This window comes from Lampris incognitus, chromosome 18, assembly GCF_029633865.1.
Source record: "Lampris incognitus isolate fLamInc1 chromosome 18, fLamInc1.hap2, whole genome shotgun sequence".
Taxonomy (NCBI): domain Eukaryota; kingdom Metazoa; phylum Chordata; class Actinopteri; order Lampriformes; family Lampridae; genus Lampris; species Lampris incognitus.
The window spans coordinates 24,673,117-24,701,063 of record NC_079228.1 but is presented as its reverse complement, the minus strand read 5'-3'; the positions used below and the strand labels follow the sequence as shown (position 1 = coordinate 24,701,063).

Here is a 27,947-nt window from a genome sequence, read left to right as displayed (position 1 = left end):
CGCCAGGCCATCACGGTGTAAACCATAAGGTATTACTCCCAATAGTGCCACCATAGGATCTTGTGGGATATTCTGCTTGAACACTTCTTTAAGAGCATCAAATACCTCTTTCTAAAAGACGTGTAACTTAGGGCATGACCAAAATATGTGAGTATGGCTTCCAATTTGTGCTCCACAGTTTGTCTAACACGAGCTGGTGTGTGTTGGACCCAACTTTGACACTATCTCTGGTGTTCGATAATACCTAGTGGTTACTTTCCATTTAAATTCCCTCCATGTGTTTGAATTTGTCACTAGGTTTGCTTCTGTGCATGTTTCCGTCTAGGTGTCCTGTGTTATTATACTCATGTTTAATTCTGATTCCCATCTCTGCTTTATATTTAAAGAGCTATCTTGGTTCATAGACAAAAATATTTGATCTAGTTTACAAATTATTCTCCTCTCTCCATCTCCCGTTTGCAATTCACTGAGCTAATCTTCTATTGGGGTAGCTTTTATGAGTTTTTCCCATTAGTTGCAAATATATGAAGAAGTCTGCTCTAGGGTGATTGAATTCCTTTTTTAACTGTTCAAATGTCTTGCCCTTGTTCAATATCTGATGCAATTTAATCGAGCCATGTTCTGACCATTTTTTAAACCCTGTATCTAAATTGTTCCTCCCATTCCATCCCCTCCCTCCCATCTATATTCGATCATCCAAATTAGTTTGTTATTTAATTTTCACTTCCTCCTCTCCTACTGTTCATATATATTTTCCTCTAACCATTCAGGCACATGACGGTACATATATTTTGTTCTACAGTGCGGACACTCCAAACCCACCAATGAGGCCACACGCTTTTCATATTCAACCTCCTTAAATGGTGTTCATGGTGTGTCATCTGTATAGAATAAACATTTATGAATATTGATAATTTTATTTATATAGCACTTTTCTAAAACAATGCCACAAAGTGCTTCACAAAAAAATAAAACAAGTCAAAAATGAGAGTAAGACCAAACGAGTAAGAGCGCAAACTAAAACAGCATAAATAAAAAACAAATATCAAACATTTGTAAAAGCTTTCATAAAAAGAAATCTACTGCAGATGGTGGAGGGAGCCCTTGCTGATACCAGAATAAAGTGCATTACAATTGTCAAGCCAAGAATAGATAAAAGCATGTACAACTTTTTGCAGATCGGCAGTTGATAAAAATTACCCAATTTTGGAGATTAACTTGAGCTGGAGAAAGCTATTGTTATTATTGGCGTATCCTTCTTTAAATAAAGTCAGCTTATTTTCTGCTTCCTCACTGTGAGTTTTCCAGATTGTAAAATGTCCCACACTAATCTTCTTCTTTGTGATTTTTTTTCTTCACTATTGCTTCCCAAATTAGTTTAAATTCAACCCTTATTCTTGTGACCGAAATAACCCCTATTGTCCATCTATTTTTTTTTCCATGGACAGACAGTGGAACCATTTGGACATTGACATTTCAGATGGAATTCTATTCCATTTGTCCAGCATTTGATTCTTGGTTAAGAAAAAAAAACATACTTTGTATAAAAATAAGCCTATTTGTTGTAGATGCTTAAACAAATTATTTCCCACATTTGCTCCCTTTGTGACTTTGAAGTCACATCAGTGTTAAAATGTCCAAATCATCAGTACACAAAAAGTACACTCATTAAACACAAATAAAAAAAGAAAAGCCAGTAGTGAATAAAAATGAACAGTCGTAGGTGGGGGCAAAAAACCCAGTACAACGTTTTCTTATAACACTGGGAAAATTCCCCCATGGCCCCCTACTACCAACCGACCCTCCGTAGGGCGACCACTTAAAGCCTACAGCCTGTTGCATAGATCCAGTTATTGCATGGATATTGTAAACTTACAATGAGGTCAAAATACTTTTACTTCCGTTTCCAAAAATGGCTAAATGCTGTGCATGTGCTCAAGCAAGATAAAATCAGATGAAGGTCTAAGGTGAAATCAAAACTTTATCAAAGTGCAGTCAAAATACATCAAAATATATACTTACTAAAAGACCAGGCTCAGTAAACAAAGTTAGTAGAACATGTGATGAATATATTATGATTGTGACAAATATAATTGAGATGATTATTGGTCGGGCATCTCTACAGACACTATTGGCCGTATCTGCTGGTGGGAATCCGGATGTGGGTATGTGTCCTGGTCGCTGCACTAGTGCCCCCTCTGGTCTGTCGGGGCGCCTGTTTGGTGGTGGTGGTGGTGGTGGGGGGGGGGGAATAGCATGATCTTCCCATGTGCTATGTCCCCCTGGCAAAACACTGGAAAATGCTGTCTGACGGGACGTGAATGCCTCCTGTTGAATGAATACAGCAATGGTTTGATTGTGCCTCACATAGATGATTCTTTTCCTTGTTTAGGTAGTCATCCTAGTTTTGATGACTGTCGGTTTTTTGTTTATTTTTTAGATGAGAAAAGAAGTACTTTTCTAAATTTAGAAGAGGTAAAAGGTGAAATAATATATGAAATGATGGTTAAGTGTCTAAACAAGGGTAAACTACACAACTCTACCATGCACTGTTGAAGGTATCTCCGGTGCAGACAATATTGCTGAGTTATGGCGACAGCATTATAGTTTCAGATGAGAAAAAGAGAACAAATCTCTCTGACCAAGGCACTCCGTGTAATTAAAATGTCTTTATTGGAACTTGGACATATCCAAAAAGGCCTTCTTCAGGGCATAGTGCCCTGAAGAAGGCCCGAGCCGCTACGCGTGGGCATTTTTAGGTCCTTTTTGGATATGTCCAAGTTCCAATAAAGACATTTTAATTACACGGAGTGCCTTGGTCAGAGAGATTTGTTCTCTTTTTCTCATCTGAAACTACTAACCTTGGACCAAAGAGCATCCAACAAAAATATATTACTTAACTACAGAGAGGACTGAGCACGCCACTGACTCCAAACACAGACAGCATTATAGTACCTTGTTCAACTGTGTCCAAAGTGATCTGTATAAGGAGGGCAATATTGAGAGTGATGATTCAATGGTGATCATGTCACGTGAGGTGTACCAAGCTATATACAAGCTGTCTGTTAACAAAGCAAGTGGTTTAGATCATATTACTGCTGAGCACCTTAAATATGCCAGTCCGAGGATAGCTCCTGTCCTTGCTATTCATTTTACTGGCTTTATGGTCCATGGCTTGTTACCAGACTCAATGTTATCTGTACTGTTAGTGCCAATCATTAAGGACAAAGCTGGTAAAGTATGCAGCCTAGATAACTACAGGCCTATAGCTCTAGCCAGCATAGTGTCAAAAGTCCTAGAAAGAATCCTGCTGGATAGAGTGCATAAATTTATCAACTTCACAGATAACCAGTTTGGTTTTAAAGTTAAACATGACACTGACTTATGTATATATATGCCGTAAAGGAAATTATTAACAAATATAGAGCCCAAAACTCATAGGTTCTTATGTGTTTTATTGATGTTTCTAAATGTTTTGATCGTTTTAATCGTAGAAAGCTGTTTGTTAAATTGAGTCAAAGAGGGGTGCCTAAATACATTGTGAGAATTCTGGCTTATTGGTGTGCTTACCAGACTATGCAAGTGAAATGGGGTGATACGTAGTGTTTCAGCCCCATTTGGGGTTAGCAATGGTGTCAGACAAGGGGGAATTCTGTCTCCAGTTCTCTACAGTTTATATACTGATGATTTGTCCAAGCAGTTGAAAGCCTGTAACACTGGGTGCATGATGGGTAATACCTTGGTGAACCATATTATGTATGTAGATGACCTTGTCATCCTTAGTCCCTGTAGCGCTGGTCTCCAGCAGCTCCTTGATATATGTTCTGTGTATGGTGTGGAGCATGACGTCAAATACAATGCTAGTAAGAGTGTTGTCATGATCTGCAGAACCAAAGAGGTAAAATGTTTAAAATTTCCTATTTCTAAATTGTCTGATAATAATCTTGGGGTGTGTGATAAGGTGAAATATCTTGAACATTATATTACTGAACAAATGACAGATGATGATGATATTTATAGGCAATGCCATATGATGTATGCACAAGCAAATATGTTCTCACTCAAGTTTGGTATGTGTTCAGTTAGTGTGGAGATGTCTCTGTTCAGAGCATATTGTACACCACTCTATACTGTACAACTGTGGTCAAACTACAAAAAGGCAAGCTTACAGAGGCTTCGAGTAGCTTATAATGATGCTACGAGAGTACTGTTAAAAAGACCTAGATGGTGTAGTGCAAGTGAAATGTTTGTGGCTGCAGGAGTCAGTACCTTTCAGGCTCTTCTAAGAAATCTTATGTATAAATTTATTTGCTGGCTCAATGACTGATAATATAATCCTCACGAGTTATAACTAATATAAGACTCAGTGCCACACGCTACTGATCCTGGCAGTGGGACCATCGGTATAGCTGCCTTCTTATAAGACACTGATTTGTTCCATTTATGTTACTTTATTGTGTTTACTCTATTTGTCTAGGGTTTGTCTTTTACCTATTTGTCTTTTTCTGTTATGAACCTGAGTCTGCAATAAAGTTTTGAATTGAATTGTGTTGACACACCTTGGTGAAGTCATCTGGGCTTGGGAGATGATGTCAGACCTGCTTGGAGGGGTTTATACAAACCACCATTAACAGAGTTTTACATGGGATAGTAGCAGTTAATGCTTTTCTTTCCATTATTAGTCAAGTTGTGAGTCTTTTTTGTCTTTACAAAGAAACTGTTTTCCGCTGTTAGAGGGTATGCGCCTGGTACCACTGGTCATGTTGTTGGAGAGTTTATTCAGTAGGGTAGGGGAGGTTTTCTCCAAGCAAATGTTCATTCTGGCATTTAGATATAAACAAGCTGAGAAAGAAAAATGTCATCTAATGAACTTTACAAGCAAAAATGGCTATTTATATGTAAGCAGAAAGAGGAAGCTCGATGACTCGGTAGACGTTGCTGTAAAATTGCTATTTACTAGAATGGTGAAAGCCAGAATGATGATTGATTTTAATTATTACAGAGAAATTAAAAACATTGAGCATTTCAATGTTATCTGGGCTCATGTTTGTGTTTTGAAAATGGTTGTATTTAAAAAAAAATAAAAGTTACTTTTAAAAATCAAATCTCTCGCTAGCTCTCTCTCTCTCTCTCTTTCTCTCTCTCTCTCTCTCTCTCTCGCTCTCTCAAACACACATGCAAGCAGCTTTATCATGAATTTGCAATTGTAGTTTTGGTCAGTGCATGTGTTGAGGCGTCACTTATGGGTTTTTTCCCCTAAGTGGTATCCGTAGTTTTTATTTAACGCCGCCAACCCCCCCCCCCTTTTTTCCAGAAAGAAGAGGCTGTGTGTGTGTGTGTGTGTGTAAGTAACACATATTCTATTTATCACGCTAGTGCATTACTACTGAGAAGGAAAACAAATAATAACAAAATATGTAATAATGAAAAAAAAACCCTAGATAAACCAAACCTTGCACATGAATTCCTTATACATAAAACACGGTCATGTTATCCTGCACACTAGGCATCCATGTTTCCTAATCAGCCTGTAGCGATTCATGGTTGATATACCTGAACAATAAGATAGTTTTCTTTAATTGTCCTTGTTAAATCCCATCCCCTCTCCAGATGCAGAAGCAGACTCATTAGGAGAGGAAGTTCGATAAAGGTGGTGCAGTTCAAACAGCACGGCATTGAGAGCGATACTGTTTAAATTAGATTTCATATCTATTTAGTACAGGCTCAGCAATGGAAATGCAAATGGCGTGGTTGGAACTTTGTCACCCATATCCGTTTGTCTGTACTATCGACTATAATGCTAAGCCAGGCTATCTGAACTGCACCAGACGCTCCCCTGCTAGAAATAAACTAGCATTTAAGGCTTTAAAGCATTGTCTCTTCTGTGATATCCACTTTGAATAGCTACACAGTACAATGTTAATACTAGCATCCAATGACAGCCACGTAAGCCAGTCTGTAAATCCCAACCTAAGTAAACGTTCACCATTTAACATTTACATGTTAATATTTCGTTTAGACTTGATATTTATTTTACAAATCAAAGATACTATTGTAATCCTGAGATTTATTGCTTTAAAAAAATGGCACTTTAGGGCGTCCGGGTGGCGTAGCTGTCTGTTCTGTTGCCTACCAACACGGGAATCGCTGGTTCAAATCCCCGCGTTGCCTCCGGTTTGGTCGGGCGTCCCATGTGGGTGTGTGTCCTGGTCGCTGCACTAGCACCTCTGGTCGGTCGGGGGGACTGGAGCAGCGACTGGCAAGGCTCGGAATAATGGGGTAATTAGCCAAGTACAATTGGGAGAAAAGGGAGGGGGGTGAATATCATTATCATCTGTTGTTTAAAGGCACAAACCGTAATGGTGTGTGCTGCCATGGCTATATGTGGAGTAATGTGACAACACCTGCATCATCTTGCCGTTAGACAAGCGTGTTTTTGGTTGAGAAAACGGAGATCATTGAAAGCGACGCGGCACTGGCTGGTTTTCTCAGTCACAAGTATGACCAGGTGAACGTGTACGAAGTCTGACCGACACAAGGGCAGAAATGGGCGCTGTGTACAACAACTGTGAAATGCACCTTTAAGTTTTAATGCATACGCCAATAACCTTGGTTTGACTTAACAAAACAAAACAAAAAAAACAAACAAAAAAACCCCAAAAAACTGAAGTACTTTTACGTTTCGTTTCTTGAGAAGACTGTACCTTTCTTCATCCCATACAACAGGTTTCGTTTCTCCTCAGTCTCTTCATGGCTAATCTCACTCGGTAGTTCAGTATCAGCTCTGTCAATCTAGATTGCAGTTATAATGACTCAAGTGTTATGCCGGTCATATAATTTCATACTATATCAAGGTCCAATGTAAAGTGGTTATATTTCATATTGCTGTTAGGATTAGTGTCTGGCATTTAAATGCATGCATTGCGTTAATATTGCAACAACAATCGCATACAGGGAACGCCAGTTTAGTTGTTCTACATTCATTATGACCGCTGATGTTATTGAGCTGAACGGAAATGGAGATAGTAATGCTCGTTCACTCTCACTGTCTCTCTCTCTCTCTCTCTCTCCCTCTCACTGTCTGTCTCACTCTCTCTGTCCATCTGTCTTTCTGTCTGTCTGTGTCTCGCTGTCTGTCTCTGTCTGTCTCTTATCTATCTGTCTGTCTGTCTCTGCCTGTCTGTCTGTGTTGGTCTCTCTCTGTCCGTCCGTCTCTCTGTCACTCTCTCTGTCTGTCTGTCTCTCTGTCCGTCTATCTGTCTCTCTCTCGCTGTCTGTCACTTTCTCTGTGTGTCTGTGTCACTCGCTCTCTCTGCCTGTCTCTCTGTCGCTGTCTTTCTGTCTGTCACTTTCTGTCTGTCTGTGTCGCTCTCTCTCTCTCTCTCTCTCTCTCTCTCTCTCTCTCTCTCTCTCTCTCTGTCTGTCTGTCTGTCTGTGTCTCTGTCTGTCTGTCTGTCTGTTATTTATGTTTTAATGTGAAGAATAGCTCATGATATCGAGTCAGTTACGGTTTTTATTCAACAAGAAAAAAAACATACTGGCATTCCCGCTACAATTTCATTTTGACATTTTTGCATATGAAAGTTTTGATTATTCCACAGAGATTGTCAGGATCAGTCCTGCTCAGAAGTGGAAAACAGCTCAGTGCTTTTTTTTTTCATTTCATATATTTTCAAACGGAGCACTTCATAGCTTCAGTGTGAGGCTCGTCAGCGATAGTCACAGTGACGTGGATTAAGTACTGAGTCCAGAATCTATATTTTCTACTGAGGAGGCCTTGTGTGAACCTCTCCATAATGTGCAGACAGATTTGTGGTTTTGTAGCAATGTAGAAATGACCCCCCCCCTCTTCTGTTTACTAAGTATGACTGAGATTTGAGCTGAGAGTTTGAAATCGGAAGCAGTGAAGCTAGTCTTTCAGGCGTACATTGTCGGTCCTTATACACTGTAAAACAAAATGGTAATTAAAGGTAGCAGGAAATGGCTACAGGACCCAAACAGGGAAGAGGACCCTCCTTTTGTAACAGCTAAGGTGCTCTTATACAGGGGTCCCTTGGAAGCTGTGTGAGCTTTGGTCACATTTGGATGCTGGGTGTTGGTTGTGTTGACCCCGTTGGTTGTCATCTTGGTCCTCTGTGTGACTCCTGTGAACATCACGGGAGATGATGTGGTGGTAGCCACGGGATGAGTGGAGGCGTGTGAAGTGAAGGAGGAGGGAGGTGGTCCCCTTGTTGCAGTGCTGCCATTGTGGTGGTTGTCGGTGGTGCTATTGGGAGAGGAGCCAGTGATTGACGTTTCGTTTACAGTAGTATGGATGGTGGTGGTGGAGTTAATCCCTGAAGTGGTTGCCTCCATAGGACCGACCGTGGAGGATGTATTTCTCACACCTAGCGCCTGTCAGAGAATACAGTAAAGAACAAGAACGTCACACTGGAGGCGGTGAAGATGGCAGATAGGAGTGCACAATAATAAGCAGGGAATCAATCTTTCCATTGTTATCAAGAATGCAGAGTCACTCGGTTTCCCATTGTAGACTAAAAGTGCATATCTTCAGGCCAGCGTTCACCTACACTTCTTGAACAAAATCACTTCATTTCTTTTTCCCTGTAGGCAAATTCATGCTTACTAATTCTAATTGCTTACCTATACACACGGGAAAAAATAAAAAAAGTGCCCAGGGTAAGGAGCCAAGACACAGGGCAATCCTTAAATTATCATTATACATATTATCCATCCATCTTTTCATTATCCAAACCGCTTATCCTGTTCTTAGGTTCACGGGGATGCTGGAGCTTATCCCAGCAGTCATTGGGCAGCAGGCACAGAGACACCCTGGACAGGCCACCAGGCCTTTCAGGGCCCACACACACACACACACACACACACACACACACACACACACACACACACACACACATACATACACATATGCTCACCAGGGACAATTTAGTATGGCCGATTCACCCGACCTGCATGTCTGGACTGTGGGAGCAAAAAACAAATCTATGAGATTTAAATTACTGGCTGGTCTAGAGAAAGTGAATGATTAAATTGTAAAAAAAAAAATTTTAAACTTTAAAACAAAGCTTAATAATGATCTTAAAATGAAAGATAATGATCTTAATAGGTTTTCTCAAATTACATATCAGTGATTAATCATCATCATCCATCAATTATCCGACCCGCTTATCCCGCTCTCAGGGTCGCGGGGATGCTGGAGCCTGTCCCAGCAGTCATTGGGCGGCAGGCGGGGAGACACCCTGGACAGGCCGCCAAGCCATCACACAGGGCCGACATATACATTACATAATTACTACATATTATTCAGTATTTGTATTAGAAAACTTTGTAAACGATCTGTTACTTCTATTTTTAGGCAATTACGAGATTAACAGCACCTAAATAACTCTCCTCAAATGCTCAGTGAGTCCAGTATGAGGCACATAGCTGTCCCTCTAAACTGGGGCTTATGGACTTTAGCAGTTCAATTCATGTGCCGTAATTCTCTCCCTGTCACACGCTTTGCATATTCAATCAGCCAACAGCGGCCGATGATGTTCTCATGGAGATCTTTTTCCCTATCGTCTGATCACCTTGCACTGGGGACATCAGGGTGGAGGTGAGTGTGCTTCCTTCTAGTTTGCCTCTAATTGTCCGCTGTAGATAAAGCTGTCACACATACATGCATCACCGTCAGAGTGTAAATCATTCACGGCTACGCCATGCAAAGGTCAAGCACCTGCTGCTGTATCGAGGGTACATGATGCGTGAGGGCATTAACCGCGCTTTGCATACTGTCACGGTGCTGCAGCAGAAGCCAGTTGTTGTTGTGCACGTTCTGTGGGTTTGGTGTGTTATAATTGTCCCCCTCACTCCCTCTCTGTCTATGCCTTTCATCCCCCGTCCAGGCCAGACATCTGTTTTCCCTTACTTTGCTGTGATTTTTTTTTTTTTAATCATGCAGTCAAACTTCCCTGCTGTGGACATGGATTACTAAACTTATAAAAACAGCAGTTGTGGGTGATATAATTACTCGTATAGATAACTCATATATGATTAACAATATACAATGTAAATACATAAATGAAAACTACAAAGTATTTGTTTTTCACCATGAAAAATACTGACCAGTTTTGCTGTCAGAATAAATTGACTCGAAGCACTAAATCATGAAGCAAATATTAATTATTACTTTGACTGAAACCACCTCATATGCATCAAAAAACAAGCAGGTGTGTCTGCATACACATCTTAATATACACACATATGCAGGGAAAAAAAAGTAATCCTGATAATTTGCCTGCCCATGCAGTGTCTATTCGTCCAGAAAGATCAAAATTTTTCTCTTTAACCATTAATGTCAAAACGTTACGGAAAAATATCAGTCTCTAGCCACCTGGCTCACACCCTGTTTCAGATGAGGCCTCCAAAGCATCACTTACCTCAGTGGTGCCCTGTAGCAGATAGGCCAAACAAATGTATAATGCAAGCGTCCCCACCCGTCCCATTGTGGTGTTGGTCTGTATCCTATGTGGCCGTGCCCAGCCTTCCCTCTTCCTTTTATACCTGCCAGCTCTCCATCTCAAACAGCGATAACCACAGCTGAGCTAAACAATCACACATTCCACTTTGAATCAAATCCAGATTGTCTTATTAGGCTCGGGATACCGAGAGGGCACTTTATAAAATGTGTGTAATGTGTAAAAGTCAGGCAAATGATTGGTGTGAGATGATGAGGCTTGCAACTTTTGCCATTTAGACATTTGAATCCTCTATGTTTGGGATATATATATATATATATATCAACACGGATACACAAAAAAAGATTGTAATGCATAGCAGTACAGGCCTGTTTTGTGCGTCTCGCACGATATATATATATATCAACACTGATGAGTGTGAGATGCATGAAACAGGCCTGTACTGCTATGCATTACAATCTTTTTTCCTGTATCTGTGTTTTTATATATATATATAAAAATGCAACACTAGACAACATGTCGCATTATGATGCCACATTTTGACTAGATTTATGACCCTCATGTCGACAGACCCGTGTGTGTTGTGTTAAATGTTGTCTTTCTTTATACATTCCATAACTCAAAGGGAGCAAAATCATCCCTTGATGATCCGTACGGACACGCAGAATTCCTACTGTTATATTTTGATCGGGCAAAAAAAGAAAAAGAAAAGCAGAAAGTCTTAGTTGTCCCACCTCTCAGACATTCCAGTGAAACAGAATTTGGGAATGATTAGATTTTTCTGCCCTTTCCACACAAGTGATAAGGCAAATCGACCTGGGATGGAATGTGACCACAGAAACATAACCAGTAAAGACTACCAGCTTTTCTCTGATAAGCAGGGAATTTGACTTAGTTTGCCTAGTTTTTTTTCGTTTGCAACACTGCTGTATTATATTTTGATGGAGATATTTGGAAGAAAGGGCCCGTTAGCCATCTCACTCGTTGACTAATGGTTGGAAACAGAGAGCAGTGCACAGTTTGTGATATTTACTTTGTGATATCAGGAATCAGTTCCGGGAGCGCAAGGTGTGCAAACACTTGCAGAAAAAGAATTGGCGATACCGATACGTATTAATACGTACACACATAAGCATTTGTGTGGAAAAAAACGTAATATAGTACGTACGTGATTTCGTACGTATCAGAAATATATGCATCGATATTTAGAAAACTGCATTTTTAGTCTTTCCTGTGAGAATCTCAAGGATGCAAAGCTTTCCAGTTCGGACATTAATAATTTGTTGATCTGATATGAAGATATGTGCACCAGCCTTTTAATGCAAGGGGCCTTTTTCTGTGACACTTTTAACTTCTGGATGAACATTTTAAACTTTCAAGTGTCTCGTATCGCCTTCAAATTGACAGTTGTCAGGTTTTAAAGGACAGACAAACTTCTCAGGTCTTTCACTGGGTTATGATAAGTTTTTTTTTTTTTTTTTGGTTTCTTTTTTTAACATGGTGATGCTGGTCGCGTGGCTCGGGTCCTGGGCTGTTCTGGTGGTGTCTGGACACTGCTCAGCATCCTCCTCATCATATTCTTCATATATTTTATAATTCCATTATAATTCTGTTATCCTCTTTCAATGTTGTATTCTGTAAATTGTGTAAACACAACATCCATTGCGCGTTGTCCGTCTTGGGAGAGAGATCCCTCCTCTGTTGCTCTCCCTGAGGTTTCTTCCTGTTTTTTTCTCCCTGTTAAAGGTTTTTTTTTTTTAGGGAGTTGTTCCTTATCCAATGTGAGGGTCTAAGGACAGGATGTTGTGTTGCTGTAAAGCCCCGTGAGGCAAATTTGTAATTTGTGATATTGAGCTATACAAATAAAATTGACTTGACTATTCCTTTTAGGTTGTAGATGCGAAAGACAGATGCGATGCAATAGCTTTGACAAGGACTCCAACCGAAAATGGTCACTTCTATATAAAAACGACCACTTCGAGGCTTGTTAGTTTTGTCTTCCTGTCCCCAATGAAGGGCTGTCTCAACCCTTCGAGTCCCAGCGATCCATTCAAGGTGAAATGGTGCTGGTGTGTCAGCACCATCACTGAGTTTTAGCTATCGACGTTGGCGTATCTGTCAGTAGAGGTAAGGTCGTTCCTGCCGGATTGTAACCATGAAAATGAGCGAGTACAAAAGTGTTTTGAATATTTGTGGATTCACTGTTGTCTTGAATATGGCAGCTATCAAAAGTTTTAAAAAGGGCTTTTATTTGCATGCAAATCTCTAAATCTTCTGGACTGTAGCATTATGCACATTTGCAAACTAAACATTAAGGAGCCACAGAGACTATAACGTTCCTTGCGGATCAGGATAGATGTGCACCCGGTTCATTAATTCAACCCACAAATTTGTGTGTGTGGATATCTGATGCACAGATGCACGCAGGTGACTGAAGGAAAAAAAGAGTGTGAACCCAAGTGGGTTTTCCTAAACATATCGATGAGAACCAAAACAGGGAAGCTCCAGAGATTTTTTTTTTTTTAAGAGTCTTCCTTGCCGTCTCCATTTGCTTCTGTTCATCCCCTGATTTAGAAGTGCAACCTCAAGGTCAGAGAGGGAAATCAGACTCGTCTCTGTGTGTAACTGGCTTCTCTGGCAGCCTATGCGAGAACACAGGCAGGTCTTTGTGGAGCTTTATCACCTACCACCTGCCTTATCACCAGACTGAGTACTTCCTGATAAAGGGTACTTTTATGTCTATGACAGATAACCCAAGGCCCACGTCACCATGGCAATATACAACGCCGCTGCAGCCGCCGCCACACTTTTACAGAGGTCCTCAGATTTGTAACACTTAATTCCTCTTTCCATATCCAGCTTGTAGGATTTGAGTCTTATCTATGCCGGTCCCTACAATCAATAACTCCACTGAAATTCGGTCTCAGTTATTTATCTGCATTCTTTATCTGTTATTCTAAATGCATGTGCTTCCTTTCCGGCTTTACATGCATTACCCGATTTGTGATAGTCGTTGATTCTGGTTGAGAAGTTTTTTGTTTTGTTTTTTATTGCCTCGACAGACGCACAAAGCAAAAAAAAAAAGAAAGAAGAGGAAAACGGAGAGTTGCAGAGTGAAGGATTTAGAGTAGGTCACACTATATAATGTTTATATAAAGATACCAGCATGTTTTGCATTAACATTTTGCTGAGGGTAGACCCTGTTTGTACAATCAATGACTTGAATTAGTAACACATTATAAAATAAATGAAAAACAAGAAATTGAGATGGAAAGATTTATCCTCTGTTGCCAACCATGTTTGGAAGGAACGGGGACAAACTTTTGAGGGAGAGAATTAGAGCGTAAACAGTACATACTAAAGTGATCTTGGATAAGAAAATTAACCAATAAAAGTGTTTTAAATCGTACATGTTTTTTTCTTGCACATATACTGCACTTGAAATTTGCGAAGCATGAATGTTACTCCAGAAATAGACTAATGAGAATGCAAATTCAGCTCTTTGTAGTGCAGATTTTGCATGGCTACCCAGTGTTGCTGGGTTATTTGCGTTTTCACATTCTCATGGGAGATCTGGACCAATTCACCTGCTAGAATAAACATATACCTTTTATATCCATCACATCATACTGATGTTTTTATGATGTAAAGGACTAGTACGATTTACGTTTATAAGATTTATGCAAGCTTTAGTGACTGATAACACAGCGATGAATATGGTAACGCATGTACTTACATTGTTAGAGTATTTCTAAAATCATATCCTGACCGTGGAATCAAAATGACCACAGATTCATAAACATGTTTTAATCACAAAGGGCAATTATACTTAATAAAGGATTTCATCTTTTTTTTTTAATATCGGGTTTATCGGTCTTATCTTTGAATATGAAACAACCTGCAACCCTGATAATAAACTGTGACTTCATGCTGATGTTTCTAGACTCATCTGAATAATAATAATACACTGACGTGGTGCACAAATTAAAGGGAAATTGTACTTCATGGAGATATTCACATGCTATTTTTTTACTCAGAGGTTCAGATTGTAGCTCGGTACGGACGTCAGAGACGTCAGATGTAAATCTGTGATACTGGTGTTCACTGGAGAGGTTTTCCACCACAGATGGCAGAAGTACTTGATGTGCTCATTTGTTGGCCTGATTTTTTTTTTTTACTTTCACCTTACCTGTCCCAAACCATGAACGATCACGAGAAAATAATCCTCTATACTGTTACCTTTTCACTCTATCTCGTTTTCTGTACAATCAAGGTGTGTGTATCTACAATTACAGACTAGTGTGTTGAGCAAACTCTTACTGTTTTCCATCTATCATCCTTTTTACTTCTCCTTTCTGTGCATGAAAGACTGTAATGTTTGTAGCAAAAGTAAAAAAAAGAAACCAAAAAAAAAAAAACTAGTTCCGCAAAACTGAAATACTGGCATCGCTTTAAACTGGTCCAATATAAGTTTACCCGAAAGCACATGACGTCTATAAATTAGTGTGTTTGCTCGGATTGGTGAAGGGCATGCTTTTAAACGATCAGCCGCCTTGTGCGAAAAAACAAAATCTACTTCCTTAAGAAAGTCAACATGGGTCCAAACTTTGATCTCTCGATATAAGAGTACAGGCTTTTTTTAATCGGCCATCTGCTATCCAAATGTAAACAAAAGCAGTTGAACGAAGGGAGGTTTACCACAACAGTCTCTCACAATGCTAAATCATTTAACACAGACTAGCTTGGTCTAGTCAGAAAGGCACGAACTGATGAAGCGTCTTGGATGAGAGGCGAAACGTCTTCACGGATATATACCAAGTCCAGTTGCACTTGATTCAATTCCTTTGGATAACCATGACCTGGATGAATGAGAACATTCACAGACATTTAACATAACACCCCCCCCCCAAAAAAAATCTTATTGCATGCAAATTAATCAGCAGGGTATGATGTTTCTGATTCTGCCTTTTCCCTGATGCCAATCTCAAAAATCAGGTAGCAAACCCGGAATCTAACTATAAAATTGTTTAAATCATTGCATTTTCTATGAGAAACACTTGAATAGCATAAACAGATGATAGAATTTCCCAAACTGCCCTACACGTACAGTCATAAATCAGTGAAATTCTTGCACAAATAGCCTATGGAAAACACCTGCTGGCTTTAATCCATAGGTTTTACTTGTTTTTTTCTACGTCATATATTTGTGAGTGCAAATGCTATGTATACTTACTAATTTTGTTTCTGAAGTACTTGTCTTCAAGTAGGAATAGTACTTTGCATGTGTGACTGTGTGTGAATGAACAGAATCAGAAACGGGATTTTTTTTTCGCCAAGTAAATGTCACATACAAAGAATTTGAGTTGATGGGTTGTTCATAAAGAATAGCCTACATAAGACTTAACAGAGGATTATTTTAAAAAAAAAGCCCAACATCTAAATTGGCAAATAAAACAAAATGTCATGTAAAAAGTCTGTGAACAGTTTTTATTGTCTAATAACTTAACAGTTGACGAGTTTGTGACTTATGGCTCTGTGGGCTGTTATAATAATGATAATATATTGATTATAATGATAATAATAATTATTATTGTTATTATTATTATTAACTCTGCAGAGAGGCAGAGATGGTTGAGATGGTTTGGACATGTGCGGAGGAGCTGCCAGGGAAGAGGAAAAGAGGAAGGCCAAAGAGGAGGTTTATGGATGTGGTGAGGGAGGACATGCAGGTGGTTGGCGTGACAGAGGAAGATGCAGAGGACAGGAAGCGATGGAAACGAACGATCCGCTGTTGCGACTCCTAACGGGAGCAGCCGGAAGTAGTAGTAGTAGATTATCTCTGCAGGTGCACTGACAAGGAACATGATGATTCAGATCCAACTCTGCATTTTTTATGTGTGTGTGTGTGTGTGTGTGTGTGTGTGTGTGTGTGTGTGTGTGTGTGTGTGTGTGTGTGTGTGTGTGTGTGTGTGTGTGTGTGTGTGTGTGTGTGAAGATCTACCTCGACCTACATTTTCAGAATCAGAATCAGAGCACTTTATTCACTCCCGAGGGGACATTAGATATTGTTCACAGATTCACATCCACATAGGATGTTTAATCTGGAATGATTTAAGAGCATTTTCAGCAAGTGCTCTTGACCATTACATCAACAAAAGAATTTTTGATATCAAAAGTTAATTCCTGATTCCAACATCCGGTACATTTTAACTAGTTATATTAATTTCTGATAACAAATTTTGATATTTTAACTGGTGCAAACTGAATTTGTGAGAGATTAAAAAACTAAAATGACTTGCCATCGTTGTATTTTAGAGCTTATGTAACACCTCTGTATATAGCTCATCTCTGGTCTTCTTACAGGACGAGAAGTATGCAGAGGCTCAGAGTAGCTTACAATGATGCTATGAGCTTGTTGCTTCATGTCCCCAGATGGCATAGTGCCAGTCCGTTGTTTGTGTCCTCAGCTGTGCCTACCTGTGATGTGTGTGTTTGTGTGTGCGCGCGCTCGTCGAGTGTAGGGGCGTCATGTAGGCCTAAATGTTTTTTTTTTCTTTTTTTCTTCCTTTTATTGTATTGTTGCTTTTATGCTATGGACCGGCTGTGTGTCCGAAATAAAGATTATTATGATTATTTAACTATCCTTTCTCCTTTTTGTCGCCATCTGCTGCTTGAAATTACCAGCCCCTCAAAAAGGAAGTGACGTATTGCAACTCAAGCATGCGTTTCTTTCTCGGTGGTAAACGTTGTAAATATGAGTTTCACGTTTAACTGAGAAGCGGAGTCACGATATATGTGCATATATTTTTTTTTCTATCATCGACGCAGACCCAAAGGGTTTTGGTAACATCTAACTTGAGGATTTATTTTTTCCCTTGGTAGGTATTTTTATATTAAAGATTTTATTCGGCGCTAGTTTAGCAAACTAGCTAACCAGATAGCGCGCTTTTGCGCCTTCCCTTCATTGTTTCGGGCTAACGAGCTAACAAGCCGCGTAACTTGGCAATATAGGGTAACTTGGCCTATGCCACTTAGTTACCCGCTGCGTTGCTTGAATACAGAAAAAAATCAATGCTGTTTTTTGTTTTGTTTGTAGAGAACATTTTATATGAAAGTAACCAAGGATTCAACTGTACCCACGCATCGCTTACTCTTTCAAAGAATAAAAAGCTGCTTATATAGAAAGTCATGTTCATTTACTATGATATATCATGTCTCACACCGCCCCCCCCCCCTATCAGATAAAAGATGTCAGCGCCCCTACCTCAGAAAGGTCTTGCAGCGATGCCCTCGCAGCAACAGCCCCACATGCCCACCGGCGCATCTCAAGGTCCCGGTCACCCCACCATGCCACCCCAAGGAGCCTTAAGAGAGATATCTCCGGTGTTCCTCTGTCGTATTGGACAGGAGACCGTACAAGACATTGTCACTCGCACCATGGAGATCTTCCAGATCACAAGAGCCACGCAGGTACGACTCACTGACCGGCATCCCTCCCTATTATCACTGATAACCGTTTTTGCTCTTTCTGTAGGACAGAAAGCCATGTCAAACTGAATACGTAATAATTTCCGTCAAGTGTTTCCTTGCATACCATCGAACCGCCTCACCCCAGAACAGGACCGATGACTCCCCACATTTACACAGCAAGCTCCCTATTGCTGCTTACATTAAGCTGAATCCATCAAGCAATTCTGATTTAATTTAAATTTCAAAACTTATTGAGAAGTTATGTATCTTTTCCCTCACCAAAATATATCTTGTAAGACATTTTGGGCCGTATATTGCAATAATTTTGAGTCACATGAGGATACAAGTGTCATGATATTTTGATATGAGTGTTTTTGATCATCTACATTGCAGATGTTATCTGTTAAGTCTTACGTAAGCTATTCTTTGTGAGCCACCCATCAACTCATATTTTTTTGTATGTGAAATTGTCTAAAAAAAATCCTGTTTCTGATTCTGCTCCAAACACATTGTCACACATGCAAAGTACTACTTGCAGACAAATACTTCAGAAACAAAATAAGCAAATATACAAAGTATTTGTAAATATTTTAAACTCATACAAATGAGATATGTAGAAAAAATAACAAATCTATGGCTTAAAGCCAGCAGGTATTTTCCATAGGCTATTTGTGCAAGAGTTTCATTGATTTATGACTGTGTGTTGCAGTTTGGAAAAGTCTATCTGTTTATGCGATTCAAGTGTTTATCATAGAAAATGTAATGATTTAAACAATTTTATAGATATATTCCGGATTTGCTACCTGATCTTTGAGATTGGCAACAGGGAAAATACAGAATCCGAAACATTATACCCTGCTGATTAATTTGCATGCAATAAGATGATTTGGGGGGGGGGTTATGTTTAATGATTTAGCATTGTGAGAGACTGTTGTGGTAAACCACCATTCCTTCTACAATATTAATATAGTATCCTAATACTGAAGTGTGTTTATTTTCGTACACCCCTATAAGATATTAGTGTGAGCGGTGTAAACCAAGTTCAGATGACTGCATTAAGTTGACTTGACATTTTTCTATTATGGACCATCTTGTGTCTCAATCTTAGCTGTCTATATTATTAAGCGATTTCTCCCTAGCTTGTAAGGCCCCTATCACTTTTGTCTGTACATTTGTTCAATTTCTTCACACAAGCCAGCTCTATGGTAATATTAATGTCTTTCCCTCATGCCTCAGCCCAATCTGTCCCTGTTTAAATGTCTCTCTTTATCGGTCTTACTTCCTTCCCGGGTTCATCCTGTACTTTAAATGCTTTGGTGGAGCATTTCTAGTCTGAAATCCAAATGCAAAGATTATGAAGAATGTAAAATTCCATTCACAGGCATTTGAGTAATGTCCAGGTGTGCATTTTCCTTGATCTGCAAAATCATTCTGGTTTCCCTTATCATTATCCTTTGTCAAGATAAGGACCCTGGACTAAGCTGACAACTTACCCTGTAAACTACAGTGTTATATATTTTTCTATTAAGAAAAATGACACTCCCCCACCCAAGATTATAGTGAAAGGACAGCGTGTAGAAATGGTCCAACATTTCAAATATTTAGGTGTTATTTTGTTAGTAACCTGACATTTCAAAAAACATTTCAAAAAAAAAAACGACTGGGACTGTAAAACGCAACCTTGCTCAGTTCAAATTTATTAGGAATCAAATAGGCACAGATGCAGCAAAGCTGTATATGCACTCAATACTTTCCCATCTCTCTTACTGTGATGTGACCTGGTCTCGGGCAAGTTCTACTAATTTGCAACCTCTTCACAAACTCTAAACACGGAAGGTGCTGGACAAAAATAATTTATACCACTATTTGCAAAATCATCAAAAACCATAATCTCTTGGCTTTTGAGAATTACCTGTTCATGTCTAATGTCTGTCTGTTATATAAGAGCTTCAATGATGTTGCCCCACCAGGTTCTCCTCAAGAGGGGACTCTTATATCAAGTACAGATTAAACAATATCGGTAAAACAGCTTTTTCAGTTAAAGCCGCTGAATTGTGGAACACCCTTCCGATTAATAACAGAGAGAGCAGTACCTTTAACATTTTCAAATCAAGTATGTAGAAAATGGCTGAAGGAAACTCAGTCCCGTGGCCATTAGCTGCAACATGTAGATTTACGCACCAAGTGTGCATGTGGTTAGGCATGGGGTGGGGGATTAATAATGTGTTGTGTTTGTGTGTGTGGGAGGTGGTCTAAAATGATGTATGTGATGAAATTTCTGCCTTGTTGATATAATTCTTGAACTGCCTGTCTTTTAGATGTGTCAATTACCATTAACACAGTAATATGTAGTATGGTAATTTGTAGTTGCCTTTTTATTTACATAGTTTTCTTTTATAATTTATATTTAAACACACTTCTTTCAAACAGAGAACTGTGCCCTCTGCCCAGGGACTACAGATGAAAATGAGCGCTTATCTATATCTGGCACAGTATATTTATTGAGCACTATAAAACCAAAACAAACATTAAACTACATAAAACATAAAACACTTGTGCTGTTTTCTCAGCTCCCCAATGGGGTGACCCAGAGTCAGGCGATGTACCAGGACCGTTTTGGGAAGCTCCAGGAGCACCTTCGTCAGCTGGCCCTGCTGTTCCGAAAGCTTCGGCTCCTCTATGAACGCTGTGTGGAGATGACCTCTGACCTTCAAGAAGGACCTGCAGAGGTGAGGAAGGAGTTCTGCACTTTTGTTTTGTTAAAGAAAAATTGATGCTCAAATTATGAAGAAAGGAAGACAAAGTTAAGATTTTTTTTGGTCAGTTTTGTCAGTCAGTTACCATTGACATTTTCTCTTTCCTGTTACTTTGCCTTCTCATCGTCTGCTATGGAAAGTGTTTTTTCTGTCTCTGTATCTTGCTTACTCTTACTCCTCTTTCTTCTTCTCCTCTGATCTATTATCGAAATAAATTGGTGGAATCGATGTTAGGGGAAAACATTTTTAGACCCCATTTGTCCTTGCCCCGTGTCTACAGCTGATTCCTTATGTAGGAGAGGAGTTACCGCCTGTCAAAGTGGACCCTTGCAGTGCTGCTGTCAACCAGGAGAGACAAGAAATTCTTGAGGTGTGTAGTTAATTTCTTAGTGTCACAGCAGTCATTTCCATTGCAGTCAACATCAGGGAACTGTAATCTCTAAAGGAATGGATGATTTATATCGGTTTACAGCATTTTGTCTCAAATAGAAAGGTGAAAATTTTTGACACATTCCATCCCAACCCATTCCCCTGCGTTTCTAGGTTTTTATTGACTTCATGCAACAATTCTATAAGATAACACATTAAAGAAGTGTGAAGAAATAATTTGTATTGTATGATCTAGTTCTTAATGCCTGATGTATGAGAGCTATTGGATTTGGTATTATAGAGTTATTGTCTGCTTCAGAACAGTTTCAAGAATACTTCTGTATTGCTAGTGTTTAAGATGGATATCATTTTAACTTGGGTGACAGAATGAAACCACTGTACAGCAAATTCTTGGATCGGAGCTGTATAGTTTCAGCCCCAGGCGGCCATTTTTCACTTAATGAAAAAGTTACACTATCCAAGTGGGATGTACAAGGGGAAAGCATGTTTGCCTAAAGGGGAAAATATAGTAGTCTGAACAGATGAAGAAAATAATAGCATCTCTTGGATGAATAAGTCAATTTACTGAGCTGTACAGGTTTCCTACAAATAACTGTAGGTGGCAGTGTCAACACAGTGTGGCCAAACTGCAGATTGAAAGAAGCATTGCAGCATAACTAAATGTTCTGAGGCAGTCTGGGTAATCCTCATGTGCACAATAGAACTAAAGATCAAGGAAAGAAAATCAAAGGAAATAGCCACCAGCCAAATGGCGGTAAAATTTAGTTGTGGCTGGTAAGTTAACTGCTTTACCATCAATCTTGGGAGGTAATCCTCCATCATAATGAGATCACATTCTGTAAAAATCACATTCAGCTGATAAAATGGGCTTTTCAGTTGATTCACCAGCTACTTTAACCATGTCTAATAATTAGTCTAATTAGTGTTGCTTGTCTGTCATGTCATCTTGTCTGCAGAAGGTGCGTCAGAAGAACCAGGAGATGAAAATTCTGATGGACCAGATGAGGAACCTGCTGTGGGATGTAAATGCCATGCTCACCCTCAGGAAATGACGTCGGTGAAGTTGGGTCCAACATGATATTTTGACAGGCACACAGACTGCAAAATGTAGCAAAGACCAAGTGGAATATGTTTATTTATAATGGATTGCTGAGATTAGTCCTGACCGGATCCAGATCTCATTTGCAGCCGCTCTGCTGCATGTCATCACTGAAACCCAAAAGTATTTTTCAGGAAAACATCCACCTGACATGATCCAGATCTTCAAGGTGTAACCCCACTACATTTTGGGGGAAATTCCTCATGATACTGGTCTCGGCAAAGAATCCAAACTCACCAAAAGGAGGTTTGTCCCCCCCCCCCTTTTTTTTTTTAAAGGCAGCTGACAGCCCAGCAAATACTTTCCCTTGAAACATGGTTGTCAAGTGCTCCTGTTTTTTTTTAAACTTAGGAATATTCAAATAAGTCATGAAATCTTGTTATGATACTGCTCATGTTATGCGTTAAAACCTGTAATGCTCGGGGTGAAAATGCTTGTATCTTAGCATTGTTTTCATGGTGCTTTGCCCTCAAGTGCTGACTGGGGGACCAGATGGATTCAGAATTCATTGCACTTAAATCTTCCAGAAGCTGGTCTGATGACATTGCGAACAAAAGAAACAATTGCCCCTGTGATCCTTTGAGCATTGTACACACACTATTCTCATGGGTTCAGAATTCAAATTAGCCCCTTGGCAGCTATGAATCTCAGGTGTTGGGTTTTTTTTTTTTTGTAAATGCGTGCGTGTGTGTGCGCGTGCGTGTGTATGTTCTTGCGCATGTATGTTTAATGAGATTAGTTTCCCCATGTGCGAGACAACACACCTGTTTACCTTCAGGGCATTGAGACTTGCTTGCCGCTAAATTTTATTTTTGTAAACTGCATGATAATTTACTGGGCTCTTTATATGTACAAAATAAATAAACTCCTTTCTAAGGAAATATTGGAATGTGGTAAAAACTGTTAAGTGCTTCTCCCAAATCGCACATTATAAAAATTAGTTGCAAGCTATAGTAATTCTTTAGGCCAGCTGTTTTGACATCTTGCATTAGTGTCAATGAAGGCAATTGGGTTGTATGTAATCCCCTGCATGTATATTTTGAAAAAAAATATTTTGCAGGGAACAGGACCCAATTAAAGCTATTAATTCTGTGGAATTGCGTTATAATGGTCAAAACAGTATGGCGCATAAGTTTTTGTTTAACCCCATCCCACTCCTTGAATATGTTCAGTGGAGAAGTCCATTCCTACGTCAGTAAGTGTTTTTTCTTTATGAAATATTGGCACCAATTGCCAGGACTATATTTTTAACTGTTCTCAGGAGATTTACAGAGGGAGTAAATCATATCTCTGTGGCAGTTCAGGGTTTGGGTCTGTTAGAGTTAGACCCACAGAAGTATTGCATCTCTCAAATACCCACCGCTTAGAAGTTGTTACAGTGGCAGTTCCCTCATTTCTACATCCAGTATATCCACTGATTTTACTTAGGGTTAATGTTTTTGCCAAGTGGGGAAAAAACATAGTAGCACCATGTCAGAATTTGCATTTAGAAATCTTTATTGGTTTAACAGTTAACATTTTGATGTGAAATGACCAGTTTCCTTGGCAACCACCTCCACATACATAATGGGGCACGCGACAGCCAAAGTGCATGACACCAACATGTCTTTAGGGTGCCTCTGACATGAGAGCGCAGTTCTCTTTACATTGTCATGGTAACAGGACTGATATCAGAGGTGTTCCCATTCCCTGCCACCCCACCCCCCCTACTGAGATTGTCTATTCTTGTTGGGAGATGCATTCAAAAGGCCTCTTGTAAGGCCCCTTATGTTTCCTCCAATGGTTTGTCTTGTCAGACACATGGAGGTGGGAGATCCTTGTGCAGCTCCTAGCAACCTTTCTCCCATTTGCTTTATTTCCACAGAACAGTCCACCAGGGTCTGCCTGTTGATTGTACTTTGTCCATATTGCAAATAGATCAAGCCCACATTTTTCCCTTCGTGCCATTTATTATGTCCTTGTAGCCAGCCTGCCTGCCCTGTCCATATGGCAGACAGCCCGACTGTCATGGATTTCCTGTCATCAGTTATTCTGTCCATTTGTCCGTCTGCCCAAAAGACCCCTGCACAAGATCCCCACAGTCCCCAACCTGTCTTTCTACTTGGCTGTCAGCTTCATGCTCGCTCCAGGTCTTTGTACTTCTTGCGGAGGACTGACACCTGGTCCTTGAAGAGCACGGGATCCAGGCGGAACTGGGAGTGGACCAAGGGCATGTAGCCAAACCAGTTGGCGAAAGTGTTGACACATTCCTGCCGCTGATTGAAATGCTCCGGGTTGGCCCAGGGGGCACTCTTTGTCCCCTGTGAAGCAAGAGGAGAGGAAAGAGATGATGAGGATGTTTCCAGCATGCTGCGCTTCTATAATGGGATGGTAATGCATTACTTGTTAAAGTACAGCAGGATATCAACTTTTACACCCAATTTGCCAGTCTGCTCTCTATCTCTTATTCAAGCTTATCATCATTAAAACAAATTTCATACTAATCAGTTCTGCACATTCTCACAATGCATCTGTGGTGATTAAATTCTGTTTTTGAACACGAGAAAAAGATTGACAATGAATCATTTTGTTCTTTTCATTAATTACAATTTTACAATTCTATTTAGCAGACACTGTTATCCAAAGTGACATACATCTGAGAGTTAATACAACACAAGAAAGGATCTAGGCAGGAGGCCACAATGCAAGTAAGTGTCAAATAAACTAGCTTCAAGTCCAATAGGATATAGGTGTCAACAGGCAGTGCACAAAGGCAAAGGTGCTTTGAAGCAATTTTTTTTTTTATATACCATCAGGTGTGGAGGTGTTCGAGAAAGCTGGGTCTTTAGCTTCTTCTTAAAGATGGAGAGGGGACTCAGCGGATCGAATGGAGTTTGGTAACTTGTTCCACCACCGGGGAACTACAGAAGAGAAGAGTCTGGCTAGTGACTTAGGGCCCTGTTGTGGTGGAGGCCTGGATGATGGAGTTCAGGTAGGCGGAAGCCGTTTTAGTTGATGTTTTATAAGCGAGCATTAAGGTTTTGAATTGATGCGGGCTGCTACTGGGCAGATTTGAACAGTGGAGTGATGTGCTGTTTTGAGTTGGTTGAAGACCAGATGTACCGCCATGTTCTGGATCAGTTGCAGGTTTGAAATGCATGCAGGGAGACCTGCCAGTAATTCGTTGCATGTGTGATATAACAAGAGCCTGTACCAGGAGTTGTGCTGCATGCTCAGACAGGTAGGGTCTAATTTTCCTGATGTTGTACAGGGCAAATCAGCACGACTGAGCAATTGAGGCCACATGAACCTTAAATGTTGGTTGGTCATCAGTCATGACACCCAGGTTTTAGGCAGACTTTGTGGGTATGAGTTTGGTTGATCCGAGCTGGATATTGATCTGTCGTTGTAAGGATGGACTGGCTGGGATGATAAGGAGCTCAGTCTTATACAAGTTAAGCTGAAGGTGGCGTTCTTTCATCCATGCAGAGATATCAGCAAGGCATGACGATATCCATGTCGAGACTGTGAGGTCATCTGGCAGGAATGATAGGAAGAGCTGGGTATCAGTATAGCAATGGTATGAGAAACCATGGAAGGGGATGACTGTACCAAGTGAGGAGGTGTATATTGAGAAGAGGAGGAGACTGAGCACTGACCCTTGAGGGGTACCCCTGTGGATAAGCCGTGCGGTTTGGACACTTCTCCCCTCAAAGACACTCTAAAAGATCTCCCCGAGAGATAGGACTTTAACCAGCAGAGGCCAGATCCTGAGATACCAAGCTCTGAATGTGGAGAAGAGGATTTGGTGGTTAACCATGTCAAAGGCAGCTGACAGATCTAGCAGCAATAAAGCTGAGGACTGACCAGCAGCTGTAGCCAAACGCAGTGATTCTATTACCGACAGGAGTGCAGTCTCGGTAGAGTGACCCCGCTTAAAGCCAGACTGATTCGGATCATACAGATTGTTCTCAGAAAGGAATGCAGAGACTTGGTTAAAGACTGTCTCAAGTATTTTTGAAAGAAAGGGTAGGAGTGAAACGAGTCTGTAGTTTTCAACCTGGGCTGGGTGGAGTGTAGGGTTTTTGAGCAGTGGGATGACCCAAGCTTGGTTAAATGCGGGCTTAAGTGCAGGGGAAATCGTCTGTAGGAGGTTGGATGGTATCAGGTCCAGCAGACACGTAGTGGGACGAGAGTTCAGCAGAAGCTTGGGGACTTCCTCCCTGGTCAGGAGAGAGAATGAGGTGAGTGAGGCACTGTTAGGTGGCAGCAGCAGATGGAGTTGGCCAGGCTCAGAGAACTGGTTACTGATGGCAGAAGCCTTATCAGTAAAGTACGAAGCGAACATGTCAGGGATGAGCGGGATTGAGGAGTGAGTTAAAAGCAAAAAACATTTTTTGAGCACCAATGGCACCACAGATCTTGTTCAGATAGTAAGTGGTCTAAGCTGTTTTTAAGCTGGAGGAGAATGACACTAGGAAATGCTGATAGCCACTGAGGTCAGTGGACTCTCTGGTTTTATGCCATTTTCTCTCTACCACTCTGAGTCCTGCCCTCTGTTCCCTGATGACCTCAGTGAGCCATGGACTAGGGGGGGCATTACGAGCAGGTTTGGATGCTAGAGACTGTTAAGAGAGGAGGCTAGTGAGGAACAGAGTGTGTCTGTAGCCTTGTTGACAGGGAGTGAAGAGAATTCATTATGAAGAGGCTTAGAAGCCAAGACCTCATTGGAGAGCTGGGTCGGTCTAAGGGACCGGAAGTTTCAGCGGAAGGAAACCCTTTGTGGAGGAACATGAGGATGTTCCAGTAAGGAGGCCATAAATTGAATAAAGAAGTGGTCTGACAGATGTAGGGGGGTGACAGTCAGATTTGCTGTGGAGCAGTTCCGAGTCAAGATCAGATTAAGTGTATTGCCCACTTTGTGCGTGAAAGGGATGGGGACCTGTCTGAGGTCAAAGGAGGCTGGAAGAGAGAGGAAGTCAAAAACAAAATCTTGAATCGTATTAAATGACTGTCACAAGCGTGGTAGACCAACAAAACAATAAACCACACAGTCTGGTGTGATGAAAGGTCTCACTCATCACAGATTTGTGTGCATTTGCCTCTTGGAATAAAAAAAAAAGGCATATTTGATTAAATGATAAAGTTGCCTGCTACCTGTGGGTTGGGCAGCTCCTTGTACTGCTTCCGCTGAGCCACTTTGATTGGCGGCAGGTGGGTTACTGAGGAGACCAGGAAGTTCATCAGGATGTCCTCACAGTTAGAGGTGTGATCCACCAGAGCCCGCAGAGAGGGGGGCAAGTAGTGGGAAAACAGGTAGTGGTAGTACCTAAGGAGCAGGGCAGATTGGGATGTACATGCGTGTTGATAATCATAACAAGTCAAGTCAGATTTATTTGTATAGCCCTAAATCACAATTTAGTCCTACATTCTGAGCAATGTGGGACAACCCTTATCCTAAAACTCTTGATTTGGATGAGGGAAAAACGCCACAGCATTACACCATTTCTGATCTGCAGCATAGCCCCTGAACTACACCTTATGGTTGTGCTTAGGAATATGAGCTTATTCTACTTTTGCACTCTATAAAACTCTTGATAAAAAGCACATTGTTTGAATCCCTATAAAATGAATACAGAGGCAGTGTCATACAATATTGGTCAACATATCCATGATTTAGCACAGATGGGGGTTAAGTCAGCCAGCTCTCATATGGCTGGGGGTAGTATGTAAAAGCATGGCAGTAACTAGCAGTAGCATTATCAAGAGAAA

General features: G+C 40.5%; 3 protein-coding genes across 9 annotated transcripts in view; 1 reads left to right on the top strand and 2 right to left on the bottom strand.

Moving 5' to 3' along the window:
- On the top strand, window positions 1-23,149 carry zgc:114119 (Mediator of RNA polymerase II transcription subunit 30-like). 5 transcript variants are annotated; one of them, XM_056298537.1, is made up of 5 exons: window positions 1-29; window positions 17,723-17,951; window positions 20,522-20,680; window positions 20,988-21,077; window positions 22,054-23,149. In XM_056298537.1, the coding sequence occupies exons 2-5, from the start codon at window positions 17,730-17,732 to the stop codon at window positions 22,147-22,149; spliced, it is 567 nt and encodes a 188-aa protein (XP_056154512.1). In that variant the 5' UTR covers window positions 1-29; window positions 17,723-17,729; the 3' UTR covers window positions 22,150-23,149. The 5 variants fall into 5 exon arrangements, with proteins under 5 accessions (XP_056154512.1, XP_056154511.1, XP_056154513.1 ...); XM_056298536.1 differs by lacking the exon at window positions 1-29 and adding an exon at window positions 97-147; XM_056298538.1 differs by lacking the exon at window positions 1-29 and adding an exon at window positions 17,230-17,359 and having other exon boundaries at window positions 22,057-23,149.
- LOC130128801 (integumentary mucin C.1-like) lies at window positions 7,496-10,520 on the bottom strand. Its single transcript, XM_056298540.1, has 2 exons — window positions 10,443-10,520; window positions 7,496-8,394 (listed from the first exon to the last, which is right to left on the bottom strand). The coding sequence occupies exons 1-2, from the start codon at window positions 10,506-10,508 to the stop codon at window positions 7,939-7,941; spliced, it is 522 nt and encodes a 173-aa protein (XP_056154515.1). The 5' UTR covers window positions 10,509-10,520; the 3' UTR covers window positions 7,496-7,938.
- A 541-nt stretch (window positions 23,150-23,690) lies between the features above and the next one.
- LOC130128646 (exostosin-1c) overlaps window positions 23,691-27,947 on the bottom strand; it is a 94,622-nt gene continuing 90,365 nt past the window's right edge. For all 3 annotated transcript variants that reach the window (XM_056298315.1, XM_056298314.1, XM_056298316.1), the window contains 2 exons: window positions 27,333-27,504; window positions 23,691-24,496 (listed from right to left, as the gene is read on the bottom strand). In XM_056298315.1, the coding sequence (XP_056154290.1) occupies window positions 24,311-24,496; window positions 27,333-27,504 (358 nt within the window). In that variant the 3' untranslated portion in view covers window positions 23,691-24,310. The remainder of the gene's footprint in view (window positions 24,497-27,332; window positions 27,505-27,947) is intronic.

What these genes read in the sequence shown, in the direction of transcription:
- LOC130128801 (XM_056298540.1), bottom strand. Translation starts at nt 10,508, where the DNA reads ATGGGACGGGTGGGGACGCTTGCATTATACATTTGTTTGGCCTATCTG. An exon ending in TGCTACAGGGCACCACTGAG is followed by an intron (nt 8,395 to 10,442) that starts GTAAGTGATGCT and finishes ATTCTCTGACAG; the next exon opens with GCGCTAGGTGTGAGAAATAC.
- zgc:114119 (XM_056298537.1), top strand. Translation starts at nt 17,730, where the DNA reads ATGTCAGCGCCCCTACCTCAGAAAGGTCTTGCAGCGATGCCCTCGCAG. An exon ending in TTCAAGAAGGACCTGCAGAG is followed by an intron (nt 20,681 to 20,987) that starts GTGAGGAAGGAG and finishes CCGTGTCTACAG; the next exon opens with CTGATTCCTTATGTAGGAGA. An exon ending in AGAGACAAGAAATTCTTGAG is followed by an intron (nt 21,078 to 22,053) that starts GTGTGTAGTTAA and finishes TCTTGTCTGCAG; the next exon opens with AAGGTGCGTCAGAAGAACCA.